This window comes from Calidris pugnax, unplaced genomic scaffold, assembly GCF_001431845.1.
Source record: "Calidris pugnax isolate Ruff unplaced genomic scaffold, ASM143184v1 scaffold70, whole genome shotgun sequence".
NCBI classification, from domain to species: Eukaryota; Metazoa; Chordata; class Aves; order Charadriiformes; family Scolopacidae; genus Calidris; species Calidris pugnax.
Genome location: NW_015090862.1, coordinates 2,298,431 through 2,313,464, shown reverse-complemented (window position 1 = coordinate 2,313,464; position 15,034 = coordinate 2,298,431). Strand labels below are relative to the sequence as shown.

General features: G+C 36.6%; 1 protein-coding gene across 3 annotated transcripts in view; it reads left to right on the top strand.

Moving 5' to 3' along the window:
* The window catches only part of TLN2 (talin 2), a 185,358-nt gene that overhangs the window by 64,649 nt on the left and 105,675 nt on the right, over window positions 1-15,034 (top strand). For all 3 annotated transcript variants that reach the window (XM_014944527.1, XM_014944528.1, XM_014944526.1), the window contains 6 exons: window positions 8,042-8,212; window positions 9,886-9,983; window positions 10,637-10,766; window positions 12,213-12,365; window positions 13,236-13,378; window positions 14,876-15,003. In XM_014944527.1, the coding sequence (XP_014800013.1) occupies window positions 8,077-8,212; window positions 9,886-9,983; window positions 10,637-10,766; window positions 12,213-12,365; window positions 13,236-13,378; window positions 14,876-15,003 (788 nt within the window). In that variant the 5' untranslated portion in view covers window positions 8,042-8,076. The remainder of the gene's footprint in view (window positions 1-8,041; window positions 8,213-9,885; window positions 9,984-10,636; window positions 10,767-12,212; window positions 12,366-13,235; window positions 13,379-14,875; window positions 15,004-15,034) is intronic.

The window sequence follows — 15,034 nt, the reverse complement described above, 5'->3', positions numbered from 1 at the left end:
TGTGCTTTTAAATTACCAGAAATCAGAAAATATATTTGAAGTTGTTTAAGTATATATGCAACTGTAAGTAAGTTGCAGCTCTTGTGATAGACCTAGGTTAGCCTTACAAGCAGTTCTCTTCAGTTTAAAAAAAAATAAATGCAAAAGGCCTCCCAATAGCAAACCCCACAACAAACCCCAAATAATAACCTCCTCTCAAAAAATCCCAACCAAAACAACCCAAACCCAAAATAAAACGCAAAACAAACCCACACCAAACAAAAATGTCTTCTGTATCTTGGATACTGTTTTATTTATACTCTTAGGATCTGTGAACATCTTTCTCACCATGCTCCCAAGGACTGTCTTAAATGTAGAGATTTTGTCTCTACAACAGAATAATTTCATTTGGAGGGGAACCAAGCAAAAGGATGTTGATTCACTTCTGATTTCTACAGAAACTCATGTTCCCTGTCTTCAGCTTTCTCCTGCAGTGTTCTTACAAAATAAGAACAGAAGCTTGGAAGGCCTCTTCAAAGAGTTGAGTCATTGACTGCCATATTGGAGGCTTCTGCTCCTGAGGCTAATGACTTCTATGTTAGGACTGGTTCCAGTTGAGCTCTTTGTTTCTGTTATCTAAAAGCTATTTCAGCTCTGTTTGGAACAATGAAATTCCTCATGTTGTCCCTTGTAATTCATACTTCCTTTTGAAGATACATGCAAGCAAGTTAGTTTGCAAATATGCCTTTTGACTTAAAAAGCAAACTGTAGTTGAATTGCTAATAAGCTGACTGTCCTATAAACAACTCTTAATTAGGCTCAGATATTTTAGTCTCTTATATAATTCTGCTTGAGGGTACTTCCTTTCTGGGTTCTTAGCAAAATAGATGCTGTTCATAGATGCACACAACTATGTGTGAACTGCGAATGCTATGATTAATGCTTACTAATGATTAAAGCCTACTTTCACAGTAGCCTTTTAAAGCTTGCCCTACTTCACCTTCATTTTACTGTTTTTCAAGTGGGTTGTTTTTAAGATTCAGCATTGCGTGCAACAGATTCATGCTGTGAATTTTTCCTGAGATTTTTGAAGATTTTAACTATACACTTGGTTATCAGGATGTGTGGTGTGTGTATACAGGAGATGTGGTTGAGTAGGGCTTTTCTTGGGCCAGGGGAACGTATAAGAGGTCTTCATATAAGAAGGTCCTCATATAAGAGGCCATCATAACTGATGGAAGGAAGAATTACACTTTTTGTGCTTGCTTGTTCAAGCTTGAAGAGTTCTGACAAGCTACCCCAGATACCATGCGATGCCCGAGGCTGTCAGACTACTTTTGGACTCCCCTAAGTTGATATCTTTGTACTCATTGCCTGTTTAGAACATCAACTTTTACTCTATTCATTTACTGCTCTTGCCTTCATCTTTGAACTAATTAGAGAGAAATTGAGGTTGGTGGGGTTTTTTTAATTATTTTTGTCCTTTCTGGTCACCACAAGAGTGCATACTGCTCCCTTCTAAACTTACCGACAAGACACAAGTTCCAGTCCAGTGTTCAAAAGTGGGATGTTTGCACATCAGTGATAGTTGTCCCTGAAGCACCTCTCTACACTGTTCTCAGTGAAATGACAAAGCAGCTGACATGCTATGACATACAGACATATGTTTCAGGCATACTACCCATGGATGATCGTTTAGCTCCTACACAATATTCTGGTGGAGAATCAACCTAGTGTTATAGGAGAACATATTAATAGCACCCTTTAAGCACCTTTGAGAGCACTGGTATAAATGAGTTACAAATTGACAGCAGTGGAAGGTGATCTTACTTGGAAAGAAGCAGTGTGATCTTTCACGTCACAAGCATGTAATATTCCAACAGCAGCAAAACCCAACTAGTTTAAATGCCATTGTAAGTTTGTAGTAGAATGTGTGTTGTTATCCTCCGTGCCTGTGCAATCATCTGCCCGCTCACATGCTTTGTGGTTCCGTCATCCTTGATTTTGAGGGATGATACTTTCATTTGAGTTCAGAATCTTGGAAACATCAAATATAGCTATCAGTACAACTGGGTTTGTATTTTTGAGTGTCTGTTGCTTAATGAGGTCTTACCAGGTGCCAGTCCACTAAACAAGTATTTGGTATGTTGCAATAGAATTAGATGTTCACTGTCACGAACAACAGAAAATGTAATGTGTCCTGTTTTCCTGGTGCCCTGTGCCATCAGTTAGGTGGTGGGACTATCAAAAAGAATAGAGAACTCTTGTCCCACTGGATTTTCTTACAAAGTTAATCTAGTATAAAATTACACAGCTTTGCCTATACTAGCATGTAGACATGCAGGTTTTTAGACTTTGACGGTTTCATGACCTAGATTTGTGTTTGCTCAAGCCTGAATGAACCAGTTAAGAAATATCTCCAGGGAAACAGACCTCTACTAAATCATAGCAGAGCTTTGCATTTAACCATAGCACTGGCAGTGGCAACTTTCCTTTAACTGGGTAGGCGTAGTCCATATTTGATAGTGTCAGTGTTAGCTGTTCTACATTTGTCTAATTTAGAAATGCAGATATTTCTGGACTGTATTTTACTTCAGACTCTTTATTGGCAAGGGTGTGAAATGGAAGGCAAAGAAGTGTTTATATCCTCATAGCATTAAGCAGAGGTAACACTAAGCTGAGATTTTGCATTTTTTGTTTGCTTAGAAGTGTAGTTCAAAATGTACAGGCAACATCCTGGCTCCATCAGCTGTCAGACCCCACAGATGTTAGGGTCGGAATGGTACAAATAAAGCCAGGTGGGTTTGTGAATGATCCCACACATCAGTGTTCACTAACTGGTCTCCCCTCTAAATGTCATTCTCCCATGCATCTGGGTAAGCCATTCTTCCCCTGGTTTATTGTATGTTTTTAGTTTGACAGTTGATTCCTGTTGGTATTATGTGATGCAAACTTCTGTCCTCATCAGTATTCAGAGACACAGCGTTTTGTTAAAGAAAAATAATCTAACTGTTCATTGAGCATGTATCTGCTTCTAAGCCCACACCTATTATAACTTAACAGTAACAACATCCCAGCTTTAGCTGTTGTGAGAATGTGTCTGTGCAGGGAGCCTTTGGGAATCATACAGTAACTTCAACTGAGAATTGACTAAGGCTGTGCAAATGGAAATACAGGTGCATGCTGTAAGATCTATCCTCCTGGGGTATAGTGACCATTCCTTACCACATGTTTCTCTTTCTCCTCTGCTGGAGAGTACTACTGCCTTGGATGCTCTCACAAATCATGTGTGTAGTCATTCCATAACCCAATTCTGTCAAAAAGTAAAGATTCTTCAAAAATGCAATGGCCAACACACACACACAAAAAAAACCACCCCACAAAAAACAAACTGTCAGCATTAGTTGAGAAAGTGATTATACAAACAGGAGCATTGGCAGCTGTGAGAGGGACCATTAACTTCTGGAGCTGAAAGGGAGCTGGTTGCTGCTGTGGTTACACCGTTGCTGAATTGCAGCAGTGGAATGTCAGGCGTTCCTCCAACTTGAAGTTACTTTGCTCTAAAGAACCTTAATATTGCCTCATTCTTATGTCTTCCTTTTCAGTCTTTGATAATATCTTGGGGTTTATATGTTTGAAATATTTTTGCTTGTTTGCAAGGTATCTCTCTGGGCACACAGAGGCCTGTTCATTTTGATTCGACCCCTGGTTATAATCTTGTTTTGGGATTTCTCGGAAGCTGGGCACTGGGATGGTTCAACATGAGACCTTGGCTAACCCACTCCAGATAGGTACTTGCAGGCACTGGGTTCTCTTACCGATGATCTGTGGAATTTTTAAGAGCTTGGAGCTTCTGCTTCCTCTTCCAAACCTTCCAGATCCATAATTTATTACTTCAGTCTCCAGGCTTTGCAAGTACAGATCAATCACAGTCTGATTTACAAATTACCTACTTCATTACTGACAGAGCATTAGACTTAGTACCAGGCAAACCATTCTTTCCAAAATCCTCTTAATGTCCAGGAACACTTTAACTTCTTGTTAGCCATTCCAAAGGCTGAGTGATACTAGGGAGGAGAAGGAGTCCATTACCTGCACAGAGAAATATTTAAATGTGGCGTGAGTCAATGTATAGAAGATAAAGGGAACACAGAAGGTATTTTACCCTTGTTTTTCTCAGTGATCTCAGCCCTTTTTCTTGACCAAGTTCTTAGTTCTTTTGAGAAAAAACAGCTGTCCTATTTTGGCTGTTACCCAGGAGATGGAAACTGCCTGTCCTGGTTATTACTGAAAGCCAAGTTGGGCGGTTTAGAGCCTGAGGGTAATTTGGAGGAGGCAGATGAAAACCATTCTCTAAAGTCTGGAAGCACAGTGTTGGAGGAAGCTGATAACTCATGGACTCTTATCATATGCTATCTTTGAAAAAGGCATCCTTTCTGTCTCTGAAAACAAGAGCACTGAGTTAGAGACTAGACCACTGATATAAGGAGCTGAATTTGACCCTGAAAAAAAGGAGTATTCAGAGGACACAGTAACAGGTTCCCAACTTGTAAAATTGTGCTAAAAATGATAGGAATCAATTTGCTGTGTTAGTTTATGTAGGACAGGGAAAAAAGGTTCTTTTGCAGAGTGGAGGACCTAGGTTGAAAACATGGGTAGGTGAGGAAGAATCACCCAAAACATAGTAGTAGTAGTAGTAAAAAGAAAAAATAAAAATGGAGCAGCTTCCTTGTAGATGTTGCGGACTCCATTTGTCAGAATGGACTGCTTTGTCAGAATGGACTAGATGCTCATCTGGCAGGGGCAGCATAGGGATGCATCATCTCACAGTGCAAGGGAGTAGGCTAGGCTGCCTCTTGAGGTTCCTTCCAACACACGTGTTTTTATGGTTTCTGTGGTGCATGATCACAAAGTGAAAATACTAGCAGGAGGAGAAACTACTTAATGCTTTTTAAAATAACTTTTTTTTTGGTCTAAGTTTTAAGAAATGGGAACTCTGCTTGTTTTTAAACTTAAGAAGTGTGTGATGCAATGCTGTACTGGCGAAACTGCTTTCAAATTCTGACTGACTCTGTTCTGGGTCTCACAGATGAAATCAAGTTTATCTGAATGCTTTGGTTTGCTAAATTTATGCTAACCTAGTAAAAGCAGCGGTAAAAACCGCAAAATCACAATAATTTTACCAGAATATTTTAATTCGTTGTTTTTAAATTTTTCCAATTAAAGTTTCATGGTCAGCCTTCACCATTTGATTTTTCTTTGCTCCTTTTTCTCCATTCAGATTAGACAGATTAGACCATCCAGATTAGACACTGGAATGAATTTTGTTGTCCCTTGATGTAAATTAGTGCCCTTTTTTAGTGTTACATATAAAAGAGTTAACTAAAAGATTAAGTAGATTTTCCTATTTGCAAGTAACTGTGTGTATTTTCCTGCCATAACCTTCTGACCCTTTAACTTAAAAGAAAATGTTATTTTCTACAATATTAAAAGATTCAGCTATACCTAAGAAGCATAATATTACATCACCATAACTTACATGAGACCCACTACTGTCAGTGCTGCTAATACAGGATTTTTATGGTGTGAAACTTTTAAGTCAGGTGCCGATTTATGACTAGTCAGTCATTTGTCTAGTATTCTATTCTAGAAAGTTGTCAATCATTTCGTTACATACAAAGATTTTTCAGGTGGATCCTATTTTCTATGGTAAAAAAGGTTTAATTTGATCTTTCCGACAGTGCTGCAATGTGTCTGTGCAACTGTATTATACTCACTTTGCTTTAACATCGGAGAATAGAAATTCAGTCATCTGTATTACTTTTTTATATGTTAGCAGAAGAGAGGAGACCTCTTTTAATGTCTCAACTTAACTTATTTTTTTAAAAGATGATTCTTGAATGTGCTTGCATTTTTTTTCTGAACAACTGTTTCTCTTTAACCAAAGTCATTCATACCAAAAGTTAAGACTGCAGCTTGTTCATGGGAAGTTTGATAGGAAAAGGTCTGCCTTCTAATAGACAAGATAATCATATGAAGTCTACAGATATGACATGTGTGGCTTCAAGTCTTACCTTCAGGTTCAATAGAAAGCAAAGAGGAGAGGAAAGCTTTATTAGAATATACCTGTTCTCTGGCGTTGCTTCATAGCATGTCCTCTTCTTAAGAGGAGTAGAAAATAGGAGAGAGTTCAGAGGGTTTCAGTATAATGGCGGTGCTCTAACCCATTGACTGGACAAAGGGAGCAGGGATTGTGGCTCACCTTACCAAAAGGGAAGCTGACAGACAGGTTTCAGAGGTCACCTGTGAGTTAGAACAGTTTCCTCCTGATAACTTGGTCAGACTGTTTTCCAAACTGATCTGTCTCTTTTCCAGCTGATTTAGTGTGCTGCCTTTTGTTAACAGTTCGTATAAGTACACATGAAATCAATTATTCTTCCTGGGCCCATTCTGGATAGTGGAAAACTGTTCCAATCTGTGGTTTCTTAGGCTATTTTTGTTTTTATAATGCTCTGATGTTTGCTTCTGTACAAATGATAAAGTGCTAAACTGAACCCAGTTATGGTGAATCTCTATGAAAATATTGCAGAGATTTATATTTTGTCTTGCATTTATTTTGTGCTTCTGCTTATACGGAACAATTACTTCTGAAATGTAAAGACCTTTTGGATGGGTTTTATGAAGTAGTATTTGGTAGTAGGGAGAGATCTTCATTTGTTTATCAAACCTCTGCCTAGAATGATTGGTTCAAAATACAGATTGATTGGTTGTCAGACACTGATAGATTAGGAAAGCACTGAGCTGTGCAAATTAATGCTTATTGTATGTTTTTTGCTCATTCACCCCTTTTCCTTTGTCTGATAGTCTTATCATATCTAGCATTTCATACTGGTGGTGACTGGTCTTGGAAGTACTAAAAAATCTGAAGTAGGATGATTTGCTTTTGAAAGGCAGATGGATGGGTTGCCACAAAAATATGGGGGAGGATGACATCTTCGAGCCAAAGTTACTCCTAAATGTTATTGGTAGAGAAATTATTTTTCTGCTGTCTGTGCCTTGGAGAAGGCACAATCACTGATGCCATCATCAATGCATCGGTGCATTGATGAAATGTAAATGCTGCTTCTTTCCTATTCCTTAAAGTGATTTTGTCACACGGTACCAAGTATCGAGGCTGTAAAAAGGCGCACAATTGGGGTTTAATTTTTTGTTTAGCTGTTAGAATTTATCCTGCTCAAATTGTCCTTAGTTGCAGTAGTCCCTAGAATCTCCCATCCTCCTATTTAAAATACACATACATGAATTTATGAAAAAAGGATTTGGGGATTCTAGTAGATTCTGTATTTATGCAGAAAGGACTTGAGTTACAAAGAGTTCTTGGAGATCACTATGGAAAGCCTAATGATGGAAGAGTGGTTTGGAGTGTTATGACAGCAAGGGAAGGCACTTGAGACAAAACCCAGACTACCTTCAAAATGAAACAAACAAACAAAATATCTGTAGCTTCCTGTTTCTGTAGACAAATGCTGTCAAATCCAGTGAAGTTTCTGAAACAGAACTAAAATGAAAAATAGTACAAGACAGTATTGCATACTTCAGAATCTTCAGAGAGGAGAAATTATGTACTAAGAAAATCCTGCCTCAATTTAAGTAGTTATTCTAAGCTGTTAATTACAAGCTAATCTAAATGGGCTAATAACAAAGTTTTGGCAAGAGAAAAATTATTTTCTGTCAGTAATAAATAAGTTGGCAATATACCCAGTAAGTGTATTGTTTTCTTATGCACCCTTTTGATAAACCTCAAGGAAATTCTCAACACTTAACTGTGTGTACCCAAGTTTTTTGAAAATTAATTTCCAATATACCAAGAAAAAATACGTGTTTTGGTTAGTTTCTAGCTTGCTTGATGAAGCTAATGAGACTTTATACAGAACTGTATTTGAATACATATAATTCTATTGAACTGATTTCTTCTTTTTTTTTTTTAATGGAAAGTTGAGTGTATTAAAATAAAATATTAAATGGAGAATTCTAAGCAATAATACCATTATTAATTTTTCAGATACTTTAGTAGGAACTTGCAAGTGACTTTACACCATGGTAGCTCTTTCCTTGAAGATCTGTGTCCGCCAATGCAATGTAGTGAAGACGATGCAGTTTGAACCATCCACTGCAGTGTATGATGCCTGCAGAGTTATTCGTGAACGAGTGCCAGAGGCTCAAACAGGGCAAGGTGAGTCCCTGTATTTGTCCTTAGTCAATTCATTGGTTGAATTGAAAATAAACACAGACCCTTGGGTTGGTTTTTTTTCCTTCATTTATTTTTCAGGTTGGGGGGTTTGGTTTTTTATTTGAATCATAAGGCTCTGGAGTGAAAGGCACAAAGTCCAAACAGTCTTCCTTCTGTTCTGACAGAGGTTTTTCTACAAAGGATGCTTTTTTGTGGAACTTTGACTTCTTAAATAAATTGCTTGTTTGCTTGGAAGATGATTTTTTCCCTGCCTGGAGAGCATTTTTTGTGGTATTATCTTTTTAAACTAATGCTTGTGGTAATGTTTCCTATTAAAATCTGGGACAACTTATTTTTTTGCCTCAGCAGAAGAAGGGACAACAGGAATTGCAAAAGAATGGCTGGACATCTCAAAAATGTGCACAGGGAAATGTTTGAAACTGGTTAATAAGTGAAAGCATCACCATGCTGTGCATACCATAATCAGAACACTGCTACGTGTTAGTCAAATTTAACTGTCTCTGTACCTGTTGAGCAAATGAGGTGAATGCAGACTGAAATATGTCATCACTTGGACAAAAACTTTGGTTTAAATGTAGTCAAAGTTGTCAAATTCAGATTCTTCAGAATCCTTTGTTTGTACTGTATATAATGCCATTGAAATGTAATTCTTAGATAGTTTATTGAGTTTTATTTGCAGCTCTCAACCTTTAGAGCTGTTTTGAAAATCTTGTCTGCACCGTGAGAAAAACTTACGAGTAATGGACAATACTACCATTACTTAGAAATGCTTCTCCTGTGCAGGAGTCCTTAGGAAGTCTAGTTATACAGATTCAATTTTTCAGATGCAAGATGTGCATTTTTACCGTAGTGATCTCTCAAGGCAGTTATTTTGAACAGCTGTTAAATTCAGAGAAGTTGCGAAATAAATATCCCTGAACACCGGAACCACATAGAAAACTTAGGAACTCTTTTCAGATTATACAGTAGGGATTTTCCTTTATATGTGATTGCAGTGCTATTGTGAACTTCAAAAAACTTTTACGAAGTTGAGTGATGAACAGAAATGAGAGTTTTATCATTTACTTTTGATTCTGAAAGAATCAATTGGCCTATGTTTAGTCTGCAATAGATGCAAGTTTTCCCTGAGATTTTTAATATGGTTATAATTTTAGAAGCCTTGTATTTTTTAAATGTCTAAATCTGAAGCATCTACCAAAAAGATTCTGAAGTTTAGCATAAACACAATATCTGAAGGGTTGAAAGCAGACTATATTTATTTTTAATAGAACTACTGCATAAAATAGTGTACTATGGTTAAGGCCAAACTGCTTGTATCTTTGGTTAGTCAGTTCCAAGGCAGGACCTATAAGCATTTAACAAAGATAGAGGGAAATAATTACAAATATAACAGAAATTACACAGGACATGTGACATGTTCTTGCTTAGTGAAGCTTTTGTTCAAGTCTTCTATAAAACCTGATCTACCCTGCTGTCTGCTGCTAAGCTAAATATTTTTTGAAGCACAGAAAAAATTTTCTATCCAAGTTCATTGAGTGGAAGGAAGTGTAATGGAAGCTTAAGCCTGAAGCTTGAATAACCTTGGAAAAAAAAATGTGTTGGTTTTATTAGATTTAATATTTTTTTAATGAGTCTCCTTTTCTTCTGTTCCACAGCCTCTGACTATGGATTATTCTTGTCAGATGAAGATCCTCGAAAAGGTATATGGCTGGAGGCTGGAAGAACACTGGATTATTATATGCTGAGAAATGGGGTATGGTGCAAGTCTGTTGCTTCATTCATAAATACATTTTTAGAAAACTAGTTTCCCAAGTAGCAAGAAGAATGTTTAGCATTTGGAAGGACAGGAGGCTCTTGAGTCCCTTCCTGAAATGGGCCCACTTATCTGCCTTGCTGGTAGTTAGTTTGTTCCTGTGTGTGGCTATGACTGTAAGGTACTGTGGCCAATCATTCACAGAACAATTAACAGAAAGAGGGGGGGAAAAAAAGAAGAAGTTTTGTAATATGCTTTATATTTGAGGTGACCTTGCATTATAGTGTAAATTTGTTTTGTACTAAAGATGATGAGGTCATACTTGTTCACATTATGGCCAGCTTGCTAACAAACAGAAGGCATTTTTCTCCTTTTAAAATGCTAAACTAGGTTTTGCAGCACAAAGGTGCTTTAGTCTATCCTGCTGTGTCTAGGTTTTTGCCAGCTAGGACGTGTTCTTGAAAAATGATGTTGGCAGAACTAAAACTAGCCACTTCTCAAGTTTGCTACATGAATAAATTTGCCTATATTATAACAAAGGAAAAACTTAACTTGGGGAGTGGGGAGGGAATGCTGTTTTCGGCATCTAAGTTAGTGGGTTGGCTCTTAGTGACTTCCAAAAGCATTTAGAAACAGTATTGTTTACTTCTTAGGATATATTGGAGTACAAAAAGAAACAGAGGCCTCAGAAAATACGTATGTTGGATGGTTCAGTGAAAACTGTTATGGTGGATGATTCCAAAACAGTTGGTGAATTGCTGGTTACCATTTGCAGCAGGATAGGTAAGTTTTTGGGACCCACCTACTTAAGAATTTGTTTTTCTGCCATATCTTCACTTCTAGGGTGTTATGTGTATTACTGGGTAGAAATTGTCACATATGTTTTAAAAAAAAATTATCTTTGTTCTTAGTTAACAATTACCAGACACTTTTTTGAAATCTGTTGTCCAGGTTTTATGGAAGTTGGTAGAGAGTTAGCTATATCCTTCAACTTCAGTATTTAGTAGTTGAAAGTTATCTGACAGTACAGTTATAAATTTTTTTATTATGTTACCATTTACATAAGCTTTCCTGCTATGTAGTAGAGAATTAGAACTAAATTTATACTTAATTTTAATGGGATGAAAGATAAATACGATTAACTTTGAAATATACCTAAACTTAGGGCTCTATGTTGTTTTGATAAAGAGTTGATCACAGTACAGTACCATTTGTGAAATGACATATGGAAACCATCCAGAGCAGCTGGTCAAAAATGTGTCATATTGATTATAGTCTGGTTTTGTCTTTATCTAAATAGAGACATTTTGTAAAGCTAATCCATATTTAACTATAAACATGCATCCAACATGGATTAGTTTAAATCATCTTAAACCTTAGCTTAATTCTAAATGAGAATTAAGGTGACCTTAATTTCATTTAGATTAATTTACTTGGAAAGTGAATTAAGCTAAACTTAAATTAATCCGTTTCAATTTTATTTGAGTGGGTTCTAATGTGCTGTGTAACTACTTTACTTGAAAACATAGTTTGACATATTTTCATGAATGTGGTCATGTAGGTGAGCATTTAGTTTGCTTTACTGTATAACATAAACATGATTTACCAAACAGTGGGGAAAAAACAAGCAGAACAAAGAAATAAGAGCAACTTAGCACTTATGCTAAATGTTTTGAACTGAGCTTTGATTCAGTTTCATGTAAAACTCATAGGAAGGCTTGAGTTTTAAAACTCTCAAAATCCCCCACGTTTCACATGGTTTCTATTCCTCAGTCTGCTCTGCCACAGTTCTTTTGCACATTGTGGACAAGCTGAATTTACTCAGTTCTCACAAAGCAATTGCAGGCATCCATGAAAGAAAATTTAGTATGGTGTGTCTCCATTCTGGAATTTACTGCTCTTTTAAATTCCATCAGTTTTTTAAACTGGTAGCTTCTCTTGGCAGATAAAAAAAAACACTCTCTTTCTGAAAGTGGCAAATGTGGCATATGATAAAGGAATGATGTATTTAAATGATTATGCCAGATATTGGAGAGATGTCTTGAATGCAGTAGTTGTGAATTTTTGGGATCTCCTTCTCCATATGCTGTTTTAGCATTTCATCTGGAATTTCTTTACTATACTTGAAATGAACCATTGGTATTTTAATATATGAAAAAAAATATTTCACCCATCCTAAATGTATTAAATCTTTACTGTTACAAACCCTGAATTTATGTGTAATTCCAGGAATAACAAATTATGAGGAATATTCCTTAATCCAGGAAAGCATCGAAGAGAAGAAAGAGGAGAGTACTGGAACACTTAAGAAAGACAGGACATTGTTGCGTGATGAAAGAAAAATGGAAAAACTGAAGGCAAAGCTTCATACAGATGATGATTGTGAGTAGTGTATTCCAGGATAATTCATTGATTACTAGCTTTCTGTGGTATAGTACAAGAAAACTATAGAGGAATACATTTTTAGATTCTTCAGTGTGTCTCAGTTGATCTCTGCTTGTATTTTGCGGCTTCATATATGATGTCTGCTACTGAGTACTTTTAAAATCAGTTAAATGGACAAGTTGTTATGTCTTTCTGTGAGAGTTAGTGGATATTTTGAGGTGGTTTTTTGTTACTTTTTTGGTAGGGGATTTGTAACTTAAGTTTGAAGGGTCATTTCTGTAATGACCATTTTATTCCCTTCGTTAAAGTTGGATATTTAAATATTGATGCCTATTGAAAGTCATCAAAAAGTACCTTTGTCTTTGAAAGTATAAATTTTTAGTGTAAATGGAGTTTACTGAAAAATTAGGTCAGTGTTCGATTTTGTGTCATGAGAAGTCAAGAGACCATTTTTTTCTATGATTAACTGTGACTGGCAGGAAGATGTTTTAAAATTGTATTCAGGGGTAAGAAAAGTAAACAGAACAACTAGTTTTAGGGGGAAAATGTGGTAAACTTTTAAGTAATTTTGCAATGAAGGTTTGAAAATCTAAATTTAGTATGAAAATGTTACTATAGTTGTTTCTTCAACAATATTAATGGTGTTTTATGCTATAGTAAACTCTTGTTTCTCAGCAGTGCTGCTGTTCAGTTCTCATTTGTAGCAACCATTAACAGCGGTGACTGGAAACAGAAATGAAAGCAAGTTTTTTGGGGGGAGTCTTCCCCTCCAGAGAAAATGCCAAATATCACATGATTTTCACAACAGCTGCTAACACTGGCAACACTGGGTATTTAACAATGTGCCTGTCTGTGGTTCTGTTACAGTAAACTGGCTAGATCACAGCCGAACGTTTAGGGAACAAGGAGTCGATGAAAATGAAACACTGTTGTTAAGACGCAAATTCTTTTATTCAGACCAGAACGTAGACTCAAGAGATCCTGTTCAGCTTAATTTACTTTATGTTCAGGTACAGTATGTTGACCAGAAGTATGGGTTCTACCTTGTCTGAGGAAACCTGCATAGGTTAATAAGAAAAATTTTGTTGCTGAAGTACTCCATCTTCTAGAATTCCAGTTCTTGGATATACTTTGATTTTACTGCTTTGTCTATCTCTCTAAGAATGCATGATAATACTGAGGCTTTGCTGATTTCTTTTAATCAAATATTTTCAACCCAATTATAATAGACATTCAACCAAAATCCACTGACTTTCACAACCTTGTCCTGGTTTCCTTAAAATTCATGGATGTCTTTAGTCTTTTAAGTTGTTCTTTTTAGTTCTTCTCCCTGCTCTCTTCTATAGCTGATGCTTTCTCTGTAATGTAGAATCTCAGGTCACTCTTGCAACCAGCTTTCTGCTTCTCATCTCTTTTCTCTTCTGCCTGAGCTATGAGAGAGCTTCTTCCGCACTCCCTTTCCAGTCCTCAACCCAGGCAGTGCACAAGACAGACAGACTTCCCGTTCAAAATGGGCAGTATCATGTAGTATCATGGGAGTCTACCTAAGCAGGTTCCCCACACTGTTAGAGGTACAATACATACTTTAGCAAAATGAAGATCTTTATGCAGAAGATACTACTTAGCTGAAGGCTCCAGTGCAGTTGCCTATAATGTAGTCTAAAAAACCCAGGTTTTTAAACTCTTTGTTATTTTTTTTTTGTAAAAGTAAAAAAAACCAGAATAAATAATTGGAAGTTTAATGGAATGTTCAGCTGATACACTTGCAGCTGATTCAAATGGGATTGCTCTAAATTACATTTTAAAACTGAGACAAAAGATAAAGATGTCATTGCTTGTAAGACTGCATTACATTTTTCAAGTATTTTAGAAGACTGTGTCACACTGAGCTGTTGTCCTGATACTTAAATATTTCTTTCAGGCTACTGTTATGATAGTGTGTGTTGATACAGCCCTGTCACTGTTTGTCTAGGGATAGATGAGCCTTCTATTGCCAAAGCTATAACATCCATCATCTTCTATGACCACTAAATTTAAACAGAAGGAAGGAAAATGCTGTTTGCCTTCTCCTGTTGCCATTTCTATAATAATAATCTGGTTTTTACTTACTAGTTATGCAGATATTTTTCCCTGCTATTAGCAGGTGGTGAGATAGTACCTTTTACATTGTGTATATGTACACAAATGTAGATCTGTGTATATATATGTATGTGTCCATGCAGGAAAGTGTGTATAAATATACACAGCAGGAAATGGGGTTTCAAGTCCTCTTCTGATGAAAGTTGTTACAATTGTGGTTTCAATAAGTCTCTGTAGATATTCACCATATAATTATCTACACCACCACCACCTTGGTCTTTTATTAAACACATCCAGAATGGAATAATAAAGATACTCAGAAAAGTGTGTTGCTGCATTTTTTGGGGTGTATTCAAGATTTCAAGGAATTTCAGAGGTGTAGTAGTTATTTTGAATGTCCCTGACATGCCTTTATTTACCTCCTACAGGCTCGTGATGACATTCTGAATGGTTCCCATCCTGTCTCCTTTGAGAAGGCCTGTGAGTTTGGAGGCTTTCAAGCACAGATCCAGTTTGGAGCTCATGTAGAACACAAACACAAACCTGGATTTTTAGAGTAAACACTTCTAACTTCTAAATTTGGGTGA